Source organism: Telopea speciosissima, chromosome 4 (assembly GCF_018873765.1).
Source record: "Telopea speciosissima isolate NSW1024214 ecotype Mountain lineage chromosome 4, Tspe_v1, whole genome shotgun sequence".
Classification (NCBI taxonomy): Eukaryota; Viridiplantae; Streptophyta; class Magnoliopsida; order Proteales; family Proteaceae; genus Telopea; species Telopea speciosissima.
The window spans coordinates 52,908,828-52,932,107 of NC_057919.1; the positions used below are offsets into that span (position 1 = coordinate 52,908,828).

General features: G+C 40.4%; 1 protein-coding gene across 2 annotated transcripts in view; it reads left to right on the top strand.

The window, feature by feature from the left end:
* LOC122659720 (serine/threonine-protein kinase MHK-like) overlaps positions 1-23,280 on the top strand; it is a 41,023-nt gene that overhangs the window by 12,565 nt on the left and 5,178 nt on the right. For both annotated transcript variants that reach the window (XM_043854828.1, XM_043854829.1), the window contains exons 6-13: positions 6,210-6,348; positions 6,480-6,582; positions 6,705-6,757; positions 21,352-21,418; positions 22,433-22,541; positions 22,616-22,681; positions 22,921-22,989; positions 23,099-23,159. In XM_043854828.1, coding sequence (XP_043710763.1) covers positions 6,210-6,348; positions 6,480-6,582; positions 6,705-6,757; positions 21,352-21,418; positions 22,433-22,541; positions 22,616-22,681; positions 22,921-22,989; positions 23,099-23,159 — 667 coding nt within the window. The remainder of the gene's footprint in view (positions 1-6,209; positions 6,349-6,479; positions 6,583-6,704; positions 6,758-21,351; positions 21,419-22,432; positions 22,542-22,615; positions 22,682-22,920; positions 22,990-23,098; positions 23,160-23,280) is intronic.

A 23,280-nucleotide genomic window follows, 5' to 3' on the forward strand; every position in this document is an offset into this window, starting at 1 on the left:
TTGGGAGAAGAAACGAGTGTAGTTATCCACAATTGCCATGTAAATGGAGTCATCAACATACTGAAGGTAACCTATCCTAGGATATGGGTTAGGGACGGGGTTACCAATCGGTCCTTCCTGTTTCCGGCGACAATCTGTAAAAAATGAGCTTCAACAAGGCTTGGATGATGCTTAGAAGAGAGGAAGAAGAGCAAAAAATGAAGAACTTTGAGCTTTCAGCAGGTCTCGGTCGATATATCGATTGAGACTTGTGAAATATGGCATTTAAAACAAGTGTCACGTGACACTTTAAGTCAAAAAACAGTATTTTGACGATATTTCGTGGGCTCACGAAATATCGTCGAGTTTTGATACTTTTTCATTTTGAGCTACCATTTTGTCTCGGTAGGCTCGAAATATCCGAAATATTTCGATATATCACCGATATATTGCAAAATCTTGTACCATGCTTTTGGGCCCTTTTCTCCAAGTATTTCTGCAGATTTCAGCATTTCTCCTCTCAGCTGTCGATTTCAGCCTACAAGACCCTAGCTGCTCCTTCGACTTAAAGTTCTCCTTCTCAGATTTGTGTGAAAGTTTGAAGACTTCTTCCATCATCTTTGAAGAATACTCGACCTAGCTTTCAGCCTATTTCGTTGGAGATTCTTCGAGCTACTGCTGCTTCTCCTCTCAGCCTTGCTTCTGCACTGCTGCCTCTTCAACTGACTGGTTCAGGTGCTACTTCAGCCTCCTCTGATGGACAGTCCTGGTTGGACTACCTTCCATTTGCTGCTCCGATCAAACTTGACAGCACCAACTACTTGATGTGGTCCAAATCTACCTACTTGACCATTGCAGGCTGAGGTCTTACTGGACACATCATTGGCATTACTGTGAAACCAGGTGATGAAGGTCCTGCTTAAGAGAGATGGATTTCCAATGACTCTATGGTGATGTCCTACTTGATTCACTCTATGCAACCTAACCTTGCTGGCGGGTACTTGTTGCTTGATACTGCTGCCCATATCTAGAGCGCTACGAAGGAGACATGTGGTCGGGTTGGGAATGATGCCCAAGTGTATGAACTTCGTAAGAAGGTTAATGACACCATGCAGAAGGAACTGATAGTCTCTGAGTACTATGCTACCCTCCGAGGCTTATGGTAGAAACTTGATCATTGTTCTGACTACCAGCCCACCACTGCTGTGGACATTGCTGCTTACTGTAAACATGTGGACATGATACGGGTGTATGACTTCCTTGCTGGTTTGAATGTCGAATATGATCAGATTCGAGTTCAGGTTTTTAACAGATCCCCTTTTCCCACCTTGGAACAATCCTATGCCTTGGTCCATACAGAGGAGATTCGCCAGGCTGGTATGTTGCATACTCCCGCTGTTGTGAGATCAGCTCTCCAAGCTAAGTCCAGCCCTACACCCATCATTAAGGGTTCCTCCAACTTGGGCAGTTCTTCAAAGGAACCTGTTCGATGTGAACATTGCAACAAGCCTTACCACACTAAGGCTACTTGTTCAAAGCTATATGGGAAGCCGGCTGATTTTGAGGCCAAGTGAGCCTCTAAAGGGAAGTCCAAGACCAAGCCCAACCACACTGAGACAGTTTCCACAGCACCAGAGTCCTCTCCAGACCTGACCAGCCTGATCCATGAAGAGCTACAGGGTATCCGTCGTATGCTGACAACATCATCTACCTTTGTTGCGTCCTCCACTGCCTCTGCTCCAGTTTCTTCAGGTTCCCATTTTGCTCAGTCAGGTATTCCTTTCGGTGGTCATTGTGCAGCGGTTGTTTCCACTCCATGGATCACAGACTTCGGTGCCACTGACCACATGGCAGGTTCATCCAATTTATTTCATAAGTATTTCCCTTCATTTGGTAAAGACATAGTTCGAGTAGTAGATTGATCCCTCTCTTCTGTATCTGGGAAGGGCTCCATAAGCTGCTCTCCCTCCCTTACCTTGTCTTTCGTACTACATATTCTTAACTTTACTACTAATCTTCCTTCTATTAGTAGTTTGACCTGAGATTTGAACTGCAAAGTAACCTTTTTTTCCTAATCATTGTGTCTTCCAGGTTTTGGCGCATGGGAGGACGATTGGATTGAGTAGGGTGCATAGTGGTCTCTACTTGCTTGAGGACGCTTCTACTCCAACAACCTTGCCTTCTCAGCTTCATTTGGCTCCTCCTCAGCTTCTGTCTGCATCTCTACTACTTTGTATCAATTGTACTGCCGTTTAGGTCATCTCCCCTTAGGGGTTTTATATCTTTTGTTTCCTAAACTAGTTCAAGAATGTAATCGAACTGAGTTTTTTTGTGAGGCCTGTGTTATGGCCAAACAAACTCGTTCTACTTATTCTCTTATTAATTAAAGAAGTAGTATTGTTTTTAACATGATTCATACTTATCTGTGGGGTCCCTCTCGTCGTACTTCCATTTCTGGTCATCGTTGGTTTGTCACTTTTATAGATTGCCATTCTCGTCTTACTTGGGTTTATATGATGCAACATAAAAGTGAAGTATTTCGTTGTTTTCAGCTATTTCATAAAATGGTTCAGACCCAGTACTAGGCTGGCATTAAAATTCTTAGGAGTAATAATGGTACTGAGTACACCGAGGGCCACTTCCAACAATACCTAGCTGATCATGGCATTGTTCACCAAACCAGCTGTGTTGACACCCCTGCCCAAAATGGGGTAGCCGAATGAAAGAACCGCCACCTCTTGGAAGTGACTTGTGTTCTCATGTTTGCTCATCATGTTCCTTCCCAATACTGGAGTAATGCTATCCTTACTGCTGCTTATCTCATCAACTGCATGCCTACTCGGTTTTTGGGTGCTCAATCTCCTATTGAGATACTGGAGGAGTCTTCCTCTTTTATTGTTCCCCCACACGCTTTTGGTTATGTCTGTTATGTCCGTGACACACATTCTCCTGGCAAGTTTGAACCCCGTGGGTTGCGGTGTATTTTCCTTGGGTATTCTCCAACACAGAAGGGTTACAGGTGTTACTTTCCTCCTACTCGCTGTACTATGGTGAGTATGGATGTTATCTTTTATGAGTCAGTTTCCTACTATTCCCCGCCTCATCTTTAGTGGGAGAGTACTAGTGAAGATGTGGCTGTTCAGAAACCCTTTCTCCCTATCAATGTTGTGGACACTGAGATTACGGCACAGGGGGAGCCTACTTCTTAGGTTAAAAAGAAGTTGATAGATGATCCCTACCACGACAACACCTGAACTTGTTCAATTGGAGTCCCTTGAGCCAGAACCACCAAGCTCAACTAGTAATCCCTCTTCTCCTCAACCTTCTCTTGATCTTGATTTACCTATTGCTCATTGTAAAGGCACTAGGTCTTGCACTCAACACCTCATATCTCATGTTGTTTCTTATGCTTCATTATCTACTTCCTATCGTACATTTGTTTCTCTCTTTCTTTTGTTGGCATTCCACACAATTGGTAGGAGGCTCTTGCATATTCGAAGTGGAAAGCAGCCATGGTAGAAGAAATGAATGCCTTAAAGAAAAACAACACATGGGACATTGTAGCTCTTCCTCCAGGAAAGAAACCAGTTGGGTGCAAGGGTGCTTGTGGTCAAGCAGAAAGTTGATGGTAGTGTGGGCATATATAAGGCAAGACTTGTGGCTAAATGGTTCACTCAAACCTATGGGATTGATTACCAGGAGACCTTTGCCCCAGTTGCCAAACTGAATACAGTGAGAGTTTTGTTGTCATGTGTTGTGAATTTAGGGTGGGATCTACAACAACTTGATGTGAAAAATGCTTTCCTTCATGGAGAGCTTGATGAGGAAGTATACATGGAAGTTCCTCCTGGTTTTTCATCTAACACAACCAGTGGCCAAGTTTACAAGTTGAAGCATGCTCTATATGTCCTCAAATAGTCTCCAAGAGCTTGGTTTGGCAGATTTCATAAGGCCATGACCACTGTGGGGTTCAAACAGAGCAATGTTGATTATACTTTGTTCATCAAATGTTATGATGACAAGGTCATAATCCTTATTGTATATGTAGATGATATAGTTGTGACTGGAAATGACAGTGAGGAGATGAATCATCTCAAGGAGTTTCTCGGACGTGAGTTTGAGATCAAGGATCTAGGAAGACTTAGGTATTTTCTTGGAATTGAAGTTGCCAAATCTTCAAAAGGCATCTATCTTTCCCAGAGGAAATGCATCCTAGACCTTTTATCCGAGACAGGGCTGCTGGGCTGTCATCCAAGTGAAACTCCACTTGAAGCTAACACCTGGCTGAAGGAATGCGATGGGGAACCAGTTGACAAGGGTCATTATTAGAGGTTGGTGGGAAAGCTGATCTACTTATCTCACACACGACCCGACATTGACTTTGCTGTGAGCCTGGTAAGCCAGTTCATGCATGATCCCTATTCTACTCATATGGAGGTTGTTCTTCGCATTTTTCGCTACTTGAAAGCGGCTCCAGGAAAGGGAATTCTTTTATCTCCACATGATCACTTGAGGGTTGAAGCCTATACAGGTGATGATTGGGGTGGCTCTTCAGACCATAAGTCTGTTACAGGATATTGCACCTTTGTTGGAGGCAATTTAGTTACATGGCGCAGCAATAAGCAAAATCTGGTGGCTAGATCAAGTGCCGAAGCTGAATTTCGTGCAATGGCCCAAGGAATTTGTGAATTGTTATGGCTTCGAGGATTACTTTAAGACATTGGTGTTCCTACTTCTCTTCCGGTGATGCTATATTGTGACAACAAGGCTGCAATTAGCATAGCTCACAACCAGTTCAACATGATCGTACTAAACATGTGGAGATTGACAGACATTTTATTAAAGAAAAGCTTGAGAGTGGTGTTGTTTGTGTTTCCTTTGTGAAGTCTGAAGATCAGCTCGCTGATGTGTTCACTAAGGGGCTGTGTGGGAAGTTCTTTCATCCTTTTGTATCCAAGTTGGGCATGATTGATATTTATGCTCCAACTTGAGGGGGAGTGTTGAAATGTATGGTGTATACCGTGGGGGTATACATAGGGATTTTTTTTTTGGAATTGGGAGCTTATATATATTTTACTGTGGGGGACGGGAGGCCCCAAGGAGAGTAGATCTTATGACCTCTTTTGTTATATTTCTTTTTTTCCCTCTCCAATGACCCTAAATAGTAGAGTCAGTTAGAGTAGGGGTAGCAGTGTAATTTTTCATTTGAAGCTTTCTTTATAAATAGAAGCTTGGCTGATCTAATTGATCATTCAAGCATCACAGCCCAAAGGATTGTTCTTCTCTTCTTCTAACAGGCCTTATGTCTAGTAAAGACAAATGGAAATCAACTCTGCTTGAGTCATCATAGGAGCTATTCCTTTGGCCCTTACCGCTTCCCTTTCTATTAGTTCTCTTGAACCTAGTGTAGACATTGTTAAACTATGTTCTAATCAAATTCAACTGACTTGCGTTTCTGCTGGAATATGTCTCTTTGGGATACTACACCAATCCCATCCCTCTTTTTTGTAATGGTTAATATTGAAAAGCTGGAAGGCCTAATACGCTTTACATGGTTTATATTCTGTAGAAAGTGATACAAAAAAGGGAAAAGAGCTCATCACTTCCGAAAAAAAATCTCCAACTTCTCTAATATCCATGGTTATTTAACCCCTGATTCCTTCCATATTGAAGCATAAAAAATATTTAGGTGCCTCTTATAGACACCCTGTAGGACATCTTAAACATAAACAACCCAATTATTTCTTTTTTCCCAGATATTACAACTTGCTGCTACTGGGATTGAAGCTCACAATCTCTTCTCCTTTCTACTCAAACTGTGTTCTCCTCACTTCTACAACAAACTTGGGATGTCCTTTGCCATTTTCTGGCAGAAATCAAACTCCTTGAAAATCACTCCACAGTTATTGTCAAGTTCTAAGACAAAGCGTGCTAGCTATTTGAGAGATACTGAATTAGAATATGCAGCACAGAGCTTCCTTCAAGCAACTAAGACAGATACTGTCAAACTCTCTTGTAACATTATGGATTAATTTCCATTGTGGTGCATGTGTCTTGCACTTTATTTTTTGGATCAGTAATGGGGAAATATACTAACTTCCAAATGTAAGAAATCTGAAAGAGCAGGGATGAGGTTGGATATAATTCTAAGGTTTATAGAACACTAACTCAAATTTACTCTTGTTTTAGTTAACAGATCCTTGATTTTTTATTGCTTCTCATACATCCAGGAATATAACCTATATCAGATCATGAGAGACCGGCAAAGCCCATTTGCAGAGGCAGAGATACGAAGCCTTATGTCTCAAGTGTTACAGGGACTTGCATATATGCATAAAAATGGATATTTTCATCGGGACCTAAAACCTGGTATTGGAGTCCTTTCCATAAATCATTATTGCATTCTTTGTTTTATGCAGAAAGCTGTTTTCACTTATTCATGAAGAATACTTAGTGTACATTGTAATGATATTTGATTAAACATTCCTTCTACCGTTCAGAGAATCTGCTGGTCACAAATGATGTTATAACGATAGCTGATTTTGGATTAGCAAGAGAAGTGACATCAAGGCCTCCATATACTGATTATGTTTCTACACGGTGGTGAGTTTCATTCAATGCATCACCCTACTCTCTTTAATTTCCTAAACTGCTTATTCAGATGACTTTGCATGTTTAATGGGTGATTTATTGTGTTTTACAAATGTGTTATATACTTATGCAAGGTACCGGGCACCAGAGGTTTTGCTGCAATCATCGTCATACACGCCAGCAATAGGTAAGCGTTCTCTTTTTCAGTGTATGAATGCACAAGATGCTTAGTTTTCATGGCAATTTAGAAATAGTGATGTGATGTAGACAAGCACTACAACAAGCACTACAGCCGCAGGCCTAAGAAGAACCAGGCCCATGGTTCTTCAACTGGACCTTTTTTGTCAGGCCAGACCAAGCCCATGGTCTGGGTGTTAGTTGGTTCACTAAAACCAGAATTGTCGGGTGGTTTAAGTAGTTTCTATTTAAGGCATCGACGCCAGCACGCCATGGCGTCCTGGCGCTGGAGAGGCTGCATGGCGACCACGCCATGGCGACCCTCTTTGATTTCTTCTTCCGACTCTCTTTCCTCTTCGATTTCTTCTTCCTGTCTTCGATTTCTTCTTCCCTCTTCGATTTCTTCTTTCCATCTTCAATTTCTTTCGATTTCTTCTTCGATTTCTTCTTCCTGTCTTCTTTCCCTCTTCGATTTCTTCTTCCTGTCTTCTTTCCTCTTCGATTTCTTTCGATTTCTTCTTTCCCTCTTCGATTTCTTTTGATTTCTGAATTTTCTTCTTAAAACTTGAGAAACAATAGAGAAAAATAAAACATGGCTTGAGTATACATCTATTAACACATTAAAAATAGAGAAAATAAAAATAAAACATGGTCGACATGCTCGCCATGGCAACGCCATGGCGGGCGACATGTCGATATATCGACGTGACACCCCTCCACCGACTTGGATCGCCGTGACGCCGTGACAACTATGATTTAAGGTTTTAGTAGATACTACTTAGATATTAGTGTATCTTTCCTTTATTTCAGTTTCTTATTGTACTAGATATCCACTACATGCGTGGACCTCTTTCCCTTTCTATTTTTCTGTTTTTATTTCTAGAGTTGCTACAAGCATCTATATAATGTAAGGGCCATGGTGCCTACACCCACAATTTGAATAAATGAATGAAGATTGGCTCGTGCCATTGTTACTGCTGTGATATACTGTTGAGTAGTGAGATGCCCTTGTGGTTAGTGAGAGAATGACCAAGGCCATAGGTGAGAGACCTTGGTCAGACCCTCTCGCTTCTTCTTCTTGGTTTCTATTTTCGTTACTGTTACAAGTCCTGTTCTGTGACGCATCGACTCCTTGAAGCATCAGTGCTGTTGCTGTTTTACCAGTGCTGTTGCTGTTTTACCAAGTTGAAGGAGAGATCTCATCAACCCAGTACCAAGATCAGAGCCTGACAGCTTCATCCTTACCTGTGGCACTGTTCTGTTGGAGTTCTAATGCAGCAGGTCTCAGTCCTTCAACTTCTGTTCTGGCCAACAGATTCATCCCGTAGTTTGAGAGTGTAGTTCCCTCATTGGGTTCTTCTTTCAACTGTACTCTTGGCCACATCCAGTGGCTGGATTTTCCTGTGGTCTGTAAGTGGTTATTTTCTCTTTAGTTTCTAATTTTGTTTTCATAGGTTGTTGCACCACATCTAGCCATTAGACCTTGGTGCTTCTCTGAAGTGTTAAGCTACATACCAAGCCCTTCCATCGACTTGAATTGCTACTCGATCTACTGTTTCCATCAGCTGGTGCTGTAGGTTTTAATATTTAGTAACTACTTGCTATTTCTGGTTTAGCTTGTAACTTGTGATCCAACCATCTACTGACTGTGGTAATTAAAGGATCTCTTGTGAAATTCCTACATCTGATTTAAGTTTGAGGGTATTCTACCTTAAGTTCTGTGAGTCGCCCACAGTTACTAATTCTGGAATATCAGAATTTCCATTTATTTCTGTTGAAGAGTACCTATTTATGTGTTTCTATTTAATAGTTTTAGATAGTCTAGGATTCTCTATTTCCTTCTTTGAGTCTGTTTTAGACTCCTCCATTTACTTCTGTTGAAGAGTACCAATTTATGTGTTTCTATTTAATAGTTTTAGATAGTCTAGGATTCTTTATTTCCTTCTTTGAGTCTGTTTTAGACTCCTACTATAAGTTGTACTCTTTCTATATTTATATGGTCATAGGGTGAGCTCATAGACTCACCGGCTCTGCTTCCTTTCTTTTTGCAGAGTTCCTTTAACTTCTTCTCTCTTACTTCTGTCACTTGTTACCGGTTTATTAATCTCTATATTGTTAAACTTGAATCTGCTATTACTATCAATCCAACCGTTGGACTGCCGCCTTCAATCTGCTATTACTATCAATTCTATGGAAAATGGTTTACTGTTTAGTGAGCATAGCCCTATTATAAATACAAGGTACTAAAGCTCGGAACTTGACCCCAACTCGAGTTGAGTTTTAGATTAGGTAAGCAAGCAATAGGGAGGAAGAAGATGGAGAAGGAAGAAGAAGAGAGAAGGGAGAAGTTTGGAGACAAGAGGAAGAGAAGGAGAATGATTCGGTTGTAATATGTTGTGTGTGAGAGAGATCTCTCCACACCTATATTGCTTCACTAATAGAAATAATAGAATTACATACACCTCCCTAAGGAGGTAAAGAGTAAAAAGGTAAAAAGATAGAAATTACATATTAGGGCAACTAGTCAACAGGCTAGTTCCCAAACTACCCTTAGAACATAACTTCTAGTAACTCTAACACTCCCCCTCAAGCTGGAGAATATATATCATGCATTCCCAGCTTGCTTAAGAGAGTACTAAACTAAGGAAAAGCAAGAGCCTTGGTGAAGATGTCTGCCAGTTGATCACCAGTCTGCACAAAAGGAGTACAAATGTAGCCAGAGTCTATCTTCTCCTTAATGAAGTGCCTATCAACCTCAATGTGATTAGTTTGGTCATATTGGACTGGATTATGGGCAATACTGATGGCAACCTTGTTGTCACAGTAGAGTCTCATAGGGTCTTCAGTATCAAATCCCAGTTCCTGAACAAGCCTTTTCAATCATATGAGTTCACAAACACCATGAGCCATAGCTCGAAATTTTGCCTCTGCACTGGATCTGGCTACAACATGTTGTTTTTTGCTTCTCCAAGTAACCAAATTACCTCCCACAAAGGTACAATAGCCGGAGGTAGATCTCCTATCTGTAATGGAGCCAGCCCAATCAGCATCAGTGAAGCCTTCCACTCTCAAGGGATTGTGTCTGGCATACAACAGTACTTTCCCTGGAGAAGATTTCAAATACCTAAGAATGCGATACACAGCATCCAAGTGGCCACTCTTGGGAGCATGCATGAATTGGCTCACCACTCCCACTGCATAGGAGATATCTGGGTGAGTCATAGCAAGATAGATAAGCTTCCCCACTAGCCTTTGGTACTTTCCCGCATCAACTAGAGGAGAACCACAATCTTCTCCCAGTTTATGATTCTGCTCAATGGGAGAATTTGCTGGTTTGCAGCCTAACATCCTTGTCTCTGTCAACAAATCAAGAACAAACTTCCTTTGACATATGTTGATTCCTTTCTTGGTCCTTGATACTTCAATTCCTAAGAAGTACCTTAAGGGGCCCAGATCTTTGATCTCAAACTGCTATGCCAGGTAGTTTTTCAGTTTACCTATCTCAATTATATCGTCCCCTGTGACCACAATATCATCAACATAGACAATGAGGGCTGTGATGGTACCATTGCCCCACTTGGTAAAGAGAGTGTGATCAGCTTGACTCTGGGAATACCCATTCTTCAGAATGGCCTGTCCGAAGCGCTCAAACTATGCCTTTGGTGATTGTTTGAGACCATATAGTGCCTTCTTGAGGAGGCACACTTTCCCTTCAGTTGAAGGCATTTTGAAGCCTGGAGGGGTTTGCATGTACACTTCTTCTTCCAAGTCACCATAAAGAAAAGCATTCTTCACATCTAACTGATATAATGGTCAATCATTATTGGCAGCCAAAGATAAGAGGACTCTTATAGAATTGTGCTTGGCTACAGGAGCAAATGTCTCTTGATAGTCAGTCAATCCCATAGACTTGACTGTACCCCTTGGCAACCAACCTTGCTTTGTATCTTTCAACACTGCCATCAGATTTATACTTGATTGTATAGACCCATCTGCATCCAATTGGGACACGTCCCTTGGGAAGGTCCACCAATTGCCAAGTACTATTCTTCTCAAGGGCCATCATCTCCTCAGACATAGCTTGTCTCCACTTTGGGTCAGACATAGCATCAGTAACATTCCTGGGAATAGAAGCTGTAGAGAGAGCAGTAATAAAGGCAATACTTATGGGAGAAAGAGCATCATAGGAGACAAACTGGGCTATGGGATTAGTACAAGCTCTTTTCCCCTTTCTAACATCAATAGGAAGATATAAATCAGATGGAGGAGAAGGGATGTCACCTGATTGAGAAGAATGAATCTCAAGATGTGGATCTGGATCCAAAGAGGACTCTTGGTAGGTCTGCTTTCCTTGGTTATGCAAGCCTTCACACTTTTAGTATGTAATGTGGTAATCTTTCTCCTTACCAGAACCACTTTCAACCACCAATTTTGTATGCTCACCTGATTGATCACCAGTATTTACCACATCCACAGTCTTGTGTGTTCCAATGTCAAATAGAAAAGGAGAGATAGGGAGAGGAGAATGAAGGAATTCAGCAGCCTGTTCGCTTCCACACTTCTCCCTCTGAAGAGGATGCTGAGAAGGGGCAAAGAAAGGAACAGATTCAAGGAAGGTGACATCCTTAGAAATAAGACACCGACGGGAAGAAGGGTGATAGCACTTGTAACCCTTGGTAGTAGAAGAATACCCAAGGAATAGACACTTGAGGGCTTTGGGGTCAAGTTTAGTGCGTGCTGATTTGTGGACATGCACATAACAAACTCACCCAAAGACTTTAGGAGGAAGAGAGAAAGCAGAAACCTTGGGAGTTAAGATGTCCAAGGGAGATTTGAAATCAAGAAGTTTGGTAGGCATGCGATTGATGAGAAAGGAGGCAGTGAGAAGGGCAGCAGACCAGAAGGTCTTGGGAACATGCATGCCAAATAGGAGGCTACAGGTGACTTCCTATAAATGGCGATTTTTCCTCTCAGCAACCCCATTTTGTTGGGGTGTGTCAACACACGCTAGCTGATGGATAATGCCATTATTAGCAAAGAAGGTTTGGAGACCACCAAACATGTATTCTCCCTCTTTATCAGACCGAACAATTTTGATCCGGGTGTCAAACTGAGTAAGAATCATTTGATAAAAGGTCTTAAAAGCCTCACAAACATCACTTTTATGCTTCATAAGAACAGTCCAAGTAGCACGAGAAAAATCATCAACAAATGACACAAAGTAACGATGGCCAAATAAAGAGGTAGTAGGGGAAGGTCCCCAAACATCAGTATGCACAATATGGAAAGGAGCAACAGTTCTATTACCATGATATGGATAAGAAGAACGACAATGTTTGGCAAACATACATGGTTCACATTGAAAAACATGAGAAGAAGCAACAGAAGAAAATAAGTGAGGTAATTGTTTCCTCATTACAACAAAAGATAGGTGGCCAAGACGACGATGCCATAACATAACAAACTCCACAGAACTACAATTAGTACTTCCACACACATAAGACTGAGCTGTGGGCAAATAAGGGTAAAAAAGATAAAGGCCTTGTTCTTCACGTCCACTGCCAATAATCCTCTTTGTCACCAAATCCTGAAAAAGACAGTGAGAAGGGAAAAAAGTGACACAACAGTTCAAAGATTTAGTCAGGTGACTCACAGATAAAAGATTAACTGCAAGGTTAGGGACATGAAGAACTGAAGTAAGAGAAATAGAAGAGGTGACAGGAATGTTACCCTTACCAGATATGGAGGATAGGGAGCCATCAGCTATCCTAACCTTATCCTTACCAGAGCAAATGGTATAGGTATCATAATTATGGGACGTACCAGTCATGTGGTCAGTGGCACCAGAGTCAATGACCCAAGATTGGGCTGTAGTAGAGGCTGAGGTGGAGACTTGTAAGGCTGAGGATGATGAGGAGCTGGCTGTAGTAGATGTAGGAGATGTGCTAAGCTATGACATGACCTTGCAGACCACTATATCCATAAAGGTGGAGTCATCCTGTGTAGTATCTGTCTCAGTCATCACTGAATGAGCTCGAGCTCCCCCTCTATAGCCACCACGACCACGTGTGCCAGGAGGACGACCATGAAGAGACCAACACCTATCCTTGTTATGTCCAGTTCTCCCACAATGATCACATTTAAACCTGTCCCTACCAACTCCATTGGCACCAACTGTCTCCACTGTGTTGGCTACCTCACGGTTAGGCCCTTGGCCTCTACCACCTCCATGGGTGTCTCTGGAAGAACTGGAGTTGAGAGCTGACCTCTCAAGAGAGGATACTGGAGCTGGTTCCATAGCAACACGCCGAGTCTCCTCACTCTGTAAGTAACTACACACCTCACTAGGAGATGGAAAGGGAGACCGGCCTAAGATCTGAAGCCTGATGGGTTCATAGTCAGGGTTCAGACCACCAAGCAGAGTGAAGACACACTCCTTTTCAAGAGTCCGGTATACCTTAGCTTCATCCTCTGGATCCTTCAAATGGAGATCCCTGTAGTGGTCATATTCTTCCAACAGGGTAAGAAAGGCATTGTAGTACTCAGAAATGGTCCTGTTACCCTGCCTCATGGAGTTAATCTTCTGGTGAAGCTGATAGACCTTGGCAGAGTCACCCACTCTGTCAAAAGTCTGGGAGACACTGTCCCAGATTACCTTGGCAATTTCCTTTCTGATAAACCTTCGTCCAATCTCAGGAGTCATGGAGAAGATTAACCATGTCATGACTGTAGAATTGTCGGCCTCCCATTGATCATAGGTAGGTGAACCAGGCGCTGGAGCTGTAATGGTGCCTGTAATGTATCCCAGTTTTCTTTTACTCTTGAGTGATAGCCTCACAGAGTGTGACCAGTCCAAGTAGTTGGCACCATCAAGCTTCACAAAGGATATCTGTGTAGGTATGCTCTCATAAACAACTGGAGGAGCTGTGGGAAGGGGCTGTGAAGCAGCCGAACCAAGCTCAGATGTGGCTGTATCAACCATATTATATGGGAAAGAGCACCTGACCATAAAACAGATAACAAACAGCAGTTGGGGAGTACACAGTCAACCCAAATAGAAGAGTCCAATACCAAACAGAAAATCCAGCAAGGAAGAACACAGATATAGGCTGGTCCTTAACACTTTCCTAGAGGTAATACAAACTTAAAAAAGCTCCAAGATCTCAAACAAGATGGCCATTATCATTCTTCAACCAAGAAAGCAGCATAGGGCAGCCCAAATACCAAACACACAGAAGAAGTGCAGTCTCAGTTTACCTGGGCAGAACAGAGGTTCCATAAAAAACTGAAAAAGTTCCAATAGATTCTTCAAGCTGCAAGAAGGGACTTAAGGGGCCTGATAAGCACCCTTGGGCGATTCCAAAGAGCCATTCCAAGGCTGAAACCCATCTGAAATGAGAGAGAAACAAGGACTGCAACTTCTGGCTGGCGGAAATTTCTGCAGTGGCTGTAAGAGCTACAAAACCATAAGGGAGCTGCTACAGAGTTCCAACAGCAGCTTCAACCACACAAATAGGTCAAATCGAACCTATTCCATGCTCTTTCAGTAATCCTTTTACATAGGGATCTTCTCCTTGAACCCCTTTGTATCCTAGGGTTGTAAAGAGAAGAAAAAGAATAGGAGAAAGGGGCTAAAACATGACTCTCAAACCTGCTCTGATACCAAGTTGAGTTTTAGATTAAGTAAACAAGTAATAGGGAAGAAGAAGATGGAGAAGGAAGAAGAAGAGAGAAGGAGAAGTTTGGAGACAAGAGGAAGAGAAGGAGAATGATTCGGTTGTAATATGTTGTGTGTGAGAGAGATCTCTCAACACCTATATTGCTTCACTAATAGAAATAATAGAATTACATACACCTCCCTAAGGAGGTAAAGAGTAAAAAGGTTAAAAGATAAAAATTACATATTAGGGCAACTAGTCAACAGGCTAGTTCCCAAACTACCCTTAGAACATAACTTCTAGTAACTCTAACAACTCGACCCTGGGAAAAACCGAGATCTCGGTCGAGTTGGTGCATTTTTTTTTTCAACTCGAAACCTCAACTCGGTGGGTTTTAGACCTAGTTTGGGTCTGAAACTTGGTATTCAGCCTATTTTAGGCCAATTAAATACCATTGCATTATCAGATTTTGCAAAAACAAAGTCCAAATAGGAGTTTTACTTTGGACCTTAAGTTGGTAGGCAACGACGTACTAAAATACCCTACTCTACACATAATTTAGTAATAGAAAGCAAGCAAACATTCAATTAATAGCTAAACAACTTAGATAAGCATTAGAAATGTTAAAGTGAGACATCAAACTGTTTAACAATGTTACAAGTTACAACTATCATCACATAAACTGAGTTTGAATCAAGTATTCAGTCCCCAGTAGTGCCACATGGTGATCCCATGACATAGTGTTGCTGCACTGTTGCATATAGTGCTCCACAACAAACATATAAGAGTTGACTCCTTCAAATTTGAGCTGAATCTTGAAGATGTGTAGTTGAATCAACTCTCCCGCAGGTTACAATTTGAAATCCAGAGGTAAAATGATTCGCAACCTTCAAATGGGGAAGAAACTTGGACAGAACTCGATCGAGAAATATCGAGTTATGTCGAGTTAAATGACTTTTAAAGAAGTAGATGGGTAGAGATCTGGGTCGACCCGAGATCGATCTCGACCGAGAAAATGTAATTTGAGAACTCATATCCCAACTCGACTCGACCTCCCAAAAAAATGAGTTCTCGCGAGTTTTCGAACTATGATTATAATACTTGCTTTCTCTTGCTTTTTGAGAGTTGAGAGCGTCTCTTCATTCTTCCACAGAATTCATATGTTGAAGAGTCTCCTTGTTCATGTCTTGAATCTGTCATCATCATCATGACCATTTTGAAATGTTGTTTGAGAACCATACCATTCCTAATGTCATAAATGTGTAAATTCTTTGGAATTTGTTCATTTCATGACTATTTTTACATCCTTTTAGACTTTGCTTATTCCACTGTTTGGGTGAAAAGCAACCAAATGGTTGAGAAAGGAGTATGGTTATAAATCTAGACCCCTCAAATTGCTTGTGTCGACATTGAGATGCAGGCAGGGCAATCTTTGTCTCAGGCTGGCTCTCCTTTGACTAATACATCTTCTGAAGTGCAATTCACGAGCAAGATGCAATAAACTTCAGCCAGTGTAGAGAGACATTTACTTTGCAATAACTGGCTCTATTTGGTGCTCCCTTTGTCCACTGTGACTGTTCACTTTGGAAGTCCAAAAGTAAAGTTTCAAGTAGGGTTAGTTATAGCAATAAAGCCCTCCTCATTTTCATATTTTCCCGTCCATTGCATATCTAAACTCTCTTCAATTTAGGCAAAAAAAGAAAAAGAATTATTTGTAATCAATGAAGGGGGACATGTAGTGAACTTCATAAAATGTCATTACTGAAATCTCTGAGATGGACAGAGAGTTTGGGACAGCCAAAAAGTGAAAAAGGGAAATACTATCTTTGGGGATGGACGGAATACATTTTCCCGGTGATTATTCGATGCAGAATTCCAACAAGAAGAAGAAGAATAACCTGTCGTTCAATAGAGTAACATTTCGTTCAACATTAGCAATTCATGAATTCTTTCGTAGTCTGAAATCACAGCAAATCATGGTTTCATCGTTGATTGGTCATAAAATTTGTCTGGGGTCTTAGGTGATCATAGTTTCATTATTTATCAGTCATTTCGTAAGCTACTTTTTCAATTACAGTCCTTGCCTCAACTTCCCCATTTGATGCGTATACCTGTGAGGTGCCATTTAAGGCCTTACGGGTCCGTTCCCGCTAATTGCTCCTAAGGGCTTGGTATACGACACTGAGTCGTATGTTGGCATCAGACTTAACGTGTTCTTTCATATAATCTTTTATCATTCTGCCATAGTCTTCGCCTCAACTCCCCCTTTTGATGCATATACCTGTGATGTGCCAATTAAGGTTTGCGGGACCATTCCCATTGATTGCCCATAAGGGCTTGGTATACCATACCTTGTCGTATGTTGGCTAGAGACAGCATAAACAATCATTTCATTCATTTATTCTTTCCTATCATTCATTCATGTTCAGTCTGTGCTATGTCATGATACATTCATAATACTCTATGCGTTTCCATGATACATACATAATAGATTCATAGTTTAAACACTTGCATTTTATTTATAACATTCATCAATCCATATTTCATATATAGGTCACAAACATACGTACATCCATTCCAATCAATTACATCATTCTAAACATGTGGAATAATCGGGAGATCAATATTGTAAACTTAAAGCATTATTGAGAATCCCACTCACCTCAATTCATACAATTCAAATCACGTAGATATTCGGTCAATCAATTCCTCAAGTCAAGCATCACCTAATAGTAAAACATCACCCCAAATGGGTCATAGGCCTTAAAGAAATCAAATCCCCAAGTCCCACTATGTTCAGCCCTTCAAAACAGGCAAAACAGGGTTATCCGGATTCGCCAGATACCAACAGGATTCCTCACTGGACTCGCCGGCTTGCTCGCCGGTTGTCTTTGCCAACAAACTTTGAAAATTCTTTTGGTTCTAGAGATAACCGGAGCCCTCCGGTTCCTCAATTGGCCTGCCGGATTGCCGCTTAGCAGCGACTCTGCTTCGGTTCTCTGATCTTTCGAGGGGTTTTTGACCCTCTTCTGAGCAGATTTGGGAAATTCTTATTTCTACATAAAATGAAGATAATTGAGTCTACTTTCGTAAAAAACTGGAATCACTCAATTTGGACTTGAAACAAGAATGTTTTGCGAAACGGCAATGAACGAGGGTCAATTTGCCAAAACAAAGTTCCAGCTTGAATGGGGTTTCCAATCCAACTCAGCATGCATGAATTAAACCCTATTCTAACACTTTAATCCACCATCAAAATCAAGAATAGAAATCCTTAAATGAATCATAAACTCTAAACACTTCATGGTTGAGATCAATACCTTGCTAGAATAGTCTCTTCACAGGATCTAGGTTTGATTCTTCAAAACCCTTTCTCCATTCTCATCACTTGCCGTCACTTAACTTGAAAATGGTTGAATCAGTTTTTATGGTTCCAGCACCATTTCACTCAAAACCTTCCTTAGATTGCACATGTACAAGCTTCTTGGATCAACTCTCTCTCAGATCACACTCTTCTACTTCCTTTCTCTCCCCTCTGTAATTCTCAGCTCTTGCAAAGAAAAGCTTAGAAATGCTGGAGAAACTCATATAAACCTCAATTACCTAGCATTTTTGTTCAATGACACCAATGTAATATCCTCAAGACCCAATGGCATTTTAGTCATTTTCCATAAGATTCCATAGTCCACTAACCCTTTGGCCCAATAGGCACTCATGCAAAGGTACCTAAGTCTTTCACTTCCTATTTTGCCCTTGGCTAATACTTTAAATCATATGGCGGCCTTAAATTGAACCATGTTGAACCAACCCGTGGTTCCCAACATGATCCCATTAAACCTTATAACTTAAAACACATTAACATCATAATTCACCCTTATACCGCCATAAAATAATATAAAATATCCTCAATAAACCATAATTCTTAAGCATTGTCAATATCATTAAAATAATAATAGATTGACCTCATAATTCAATTAATGGCCATATAATCCAATCGCTAAACAAATCATCATATAAGTCATAGGCATATTGGAAACATACCCTATATTCTCATAGACATCAAACTGAAGAACTGACATCCTTTTGTCTACCTCGATCATCCTGTCAGTCCAATGATTAAATAATCATTAATCAAATGGTCCTAGGTGTGGGGTAGTATATGAGAGTCCATTACACCCCGCTGGTGTGTACATCATTTCCATAAGAAATTTAGGAAACCCATATGTATTGTAGGGAGAATCTCTTACAACTTAAGTGTCCTTAAAAATAAAACTATTCTAGAATTTTAACAAAATAGAGACTAGGGGCTGGAATGTAGAACACCTGTTCAGCCTTCTAGAAACACTACTAAGATAAAGAATACGACTTACTAAAATAGAAACTAACACTAATCCTACGTAGTACTCAAATGCCTCTTATTTGGGCTTTACAGAATTGGCCCATTACAATAGTAAGCCTGAAAATACTAAGCTAATGGCCCATATAGCTCATTTGACACTCAAAATTGGTGGAGGTCCAATGAGTGAACGGGAAAATCTCTGGACTGGAAACTCAATGTTGCAGGGTAAAAAGGAAATATCCATGATAACAGTTGGACACATACGCCACAACGTACTCAAATCTATTTCTTTTTTTTTTTTGTTTTCATTCTAAAAACGGAGTTTGTTGGTTACAAGCATGTAAAGAGAAGAAACAAACAAAAACTCCTTACTACAATGTAAAACCCAAACTAACTCAAACTCTGTCTCCTATTTCCTATGTAATCTATTCAAAGAAAAACATGATAATATAATGGGGTCGGCTACATGGAAAACCCAAACTAACTCAAACTCAGCCTTATCCCAACTTAATGGGGTTGGCTACATGGATCCAACAAAACAAAGTAGGGAAAACTAAGGTCTAAACAAGAAAAAGAGGATGAAGAGATGGGAAAGAGGGATGAGGAATGAGATGAGAAATAAAAAAAAGGAAAATAACAAATGAAAGATGGAAAATAATAGCAAATTGAAAGATGAAAGTAAGAGGAAGGAGGCACAACCCAGCAAGTCAAAAGAATCTCAGCTAAATGGGGTGTACAACATGGATCCTTACCCTCCAACAGGCTTTATCCCAGGCATACTTGGTACAAGACCCAGACAACGTATGTCCTTCCTCCTTACTACTCCGATGGTCATTTTAGGCTTGCCCCTAGCTCTTTTAGCTCTTTCAGTTGGAATCATATCACTCCTCCTTATTGGACCATCCCTAGGTCTCCGTTGAACATGAACGTACCATCTCAAACGACTCTCTCAGAGCTTGTCATTGATCGGTGCAACTTCCAATTCAGCTCTAATACGATTATTCCTTACTTTATCTGCGCATCTATCTTAATATCCTCATCTCTACTACACATAGCTTGTCAATATAACATATCTTAACTGCCCAACATTCTGCCTCATACATCATTGCCGGTTGTACAACAGTTCTATAGAACTTTTCTTTAAGCTTTAAAGGAATACGTCGGTCACATAGTACTTCGGACGCACCTCTCCACTTCATCCATCCCACTTTAATTCTCTTTGAAACATCATCCTCTATGTCACCTTATTTATTTATGATTGTCCCTAGATATCTAAAATAGTCACTTTGCGGTATCTTTCTTTCCTCAATTCGCACCATGTCAATATCCATCATAGTGTGACTAAAATTACACATCATATACTCCGTCTTCGTTCTACTAATCTTAAAGCCTCTTGTTTCCAAGGTTGATCTCCATAGTTCTAACTTAGCATTAATCCCTTCTTTTGTCTCATCCACCAAAATAATATCAACGGTGAAGAGCATACACCATGGGACCTCATCTTGAATGTTCTTGGTTAGGCCGTCCATGATAAGTGCAAATAGATAAGGGCTTAAGGTTGATCCCTGATGTAACCCAATTGTAATTGGGAATTCCTTGCCCCGACTTCCCACAGATCTTACGCTAGTCACCACGCCCTCATACATATCTTTAATTACATCCACATATTTATTCGACACGCCTCTTCACAAGAATATGCCGGATTAAATCTCTAGGGACTTGGTCATATGCTTTTTCCAGTTCAATAAAGACCATATGGAGATCCTTTGCGCTATCTCTATATCTTTCTATGAGCCTCCTCAATAATAGCTTCTGTCGTGGATCTACTTGGCATAAAGCCAAACTGGTTCAGTGAGACATAAGTCTTTCTTCTCAAACGGGCTTCAATAACCTTCTCCCAAAGTTTCATAGTGTGATTCATTAGCTTTATGCTTCTATAGTTATTGAAACTATGTATATCACCTTCTCCCAAAACATGATAATAATATAGAATAAATAAAAAAAAAGACAATAAACTAAATCAGTGCCATCTTCTATTAAACCAAAACCCAGTTCAGCTCGGTTCCATTTGGGTTTGAGTTTCCAAAGCTGGTCATATTGGTTCAAACACTCTAGAGCCACTGCTTCAAAAATTAAACACTGGGTCCATTCTTGGTCCAATCCAATGGTATGGTTTACTGGTGGCCTTCTTGTTCTTCGGAACTGCATCAGTTCTTCATCCTTAACAGCTTACTCAATCAGATTTCTGGCCATATCAAGCTTGTTTTGCTCCTGTTTAATTAAATCTCTTTTTTCTGTCACTGTGATTCTGGTTTATTGGTGTTCTGAACCCTAATGACCAGGCGACTAAGCGACTTGGAATACCGTCATTATTATTTTCAAAAGAGAGATTCATTCTCGGTAGACATGGTAGGAGATGACATATTTTTCTTAATAAATAAATTCACCCAGTTTACTCGAGGAAAGAGTAGTATCCTCCAAAAGCTTAAAAGCTGATAGGTTAATTCCCTTGGATTATTTGGGAACTGCAGTTACATCAATTCATTCTGACATTCTTTTGTAAAATTGTTTTGCTTTTAATGACTAACAAAGTGCAAGTTCTTGCAGACATGTGGGCCATTGGTGCAATATTAGCTGAGCTTTTCACATTGTACCCTATTTTTCCTGGTGAAAGGTAAAATTCATCATCCCAAGTCCAAAATTCTTAGTTCCTGATAGGAAAAGATGAAATTGTAAATAATTCTTTCTCAATTGATGATATACTTCAACACAAAGCTGCACATGTGCACTTATCACATGAGAGAAGCTTCATACTATATAGACTTTGATTAGGTGGACTGCTGAGAAGTTTTGCTACTGCAGTGTCTTAAAAGTTAAAACCCATATTTGGCAAGTTTTATGTCACTGTAGCTCTCTTCTTCTACTTATCCCCCTCCCCCCTCTACCTCTTTTTTTGAATAAAGCTTAGTGTATTGATATCAATAGGAAGAAAAGAATTTCGGGCCAGTTAGACTCTTTACCTATAGCAGCTCGCCTAGGCGTCCAGGCTCTTTCTTGGGTCCTAGGAGACAACATACCTTGTTGTCACTTCATGAATAATTTACATTGATTTATGTTTATTGCTTTATTTTTTGTTTTTTTATGAAGATATCTATGCTTTGTTTATTATATGTTTGTTTTCTCATATTGGATCATTACTAGCATATTTGTATCATATTGCATTGATATGTCCTCTATGTTGAATATAAGTATAATTATGTAAAATTATCATTGCTATATCACATATGGTCATATATTGCATGCCTATGCGACGCTTAGTCAAGGGCCTTGTTGCCTAGGTGCCTTTCCAACGCCTTGGGTTGCCTAGTCGCCTTGACTACTATGGATCTGGGCGTCATAGCGATTATTGCTTGTTTGGAATCTTTTTAAAGAGGGAGATGTAACAATACCTGCTCCTTGATTATTTGATGCATTTGTTAATTCCTTTTTAATAGACAATAGCATCTTCAATGTTTTAAATACTTAGCTACCTTCATGAAACTATGAAAAAGGATTTGTAAGTTGTAAATGTATGATGTTGTCCCTTTGTAATGATTTCCATTTCTGAAGCAGGATAAGATAATAAGATTAACAAATTTATATTTACTTCTAGTATGATGTTTTTGTTTCTTGTTTCTTCTTTGAGCAGTGAAACGGACCAGCTTTACAAAATATGCTGTGTTCTTGGTACCCCAGATTGGAACACTTTTCCTGAAGGGATGAATGTTTCACGCCTAATCAATTTTAGTTTTTCCAAGGTAAGGTTTCTTTCAGATAGATTATTGAGATTTTTGTGGTATTTTTATCGTTTGTAACAACTCTTTTTCTGTAGATTGAGCCTGCCAATCTTTCAGATATCATTTGTAATGCTAGCTTGGAAGCGATTGATTTGATCACGGTGAGTGGTGTCAATGCAGCAGTCTGTTTCGCTTAGTTTTATAGTTGTCACAGTGTCTAGGCAACCCAATGCATTTGAGGGGGCTTGGACCCAAGGTGACACCAATAAGGGGACCAAGGTGCCCGGACGCCTAGGCAAAGCCTTGACAACTATGCTTAGTTTTATGATCATGGTTAATTCCCTCCTGATTATTCACATTTGGGTAAATTGTGTTGCCTATTTACCATTTTTTTCTTTAGCAACTATGCTTGTGGGACCCACAAAGGAGACCGACTGCAGAGCAAGCTCTTCAGCATCCATTTTTCCATGTAATATACTTTTCCAAGTTGTTTTGAGCATTCTTTATGGCGATTACTCTAGTTTGTTTTGAGCATTCTTTATGTTGATTACACTACCTGACTTGTATTATTGGAATAGGTGGGAATGTGGGTTCCTTACCCACTCCGGGACCCTTTTCAACCAAATCCAAGCCACATGGGTGAGTTTCTTTTGAGTGCATTAGGAATCCCTACATTTATATGGTCCAATATGCTTTGAATTGTTCTTTGCTTAATGGAGCTAATTTCTCTCTTTTCTCTCATATTATTTTTTGACCTTAG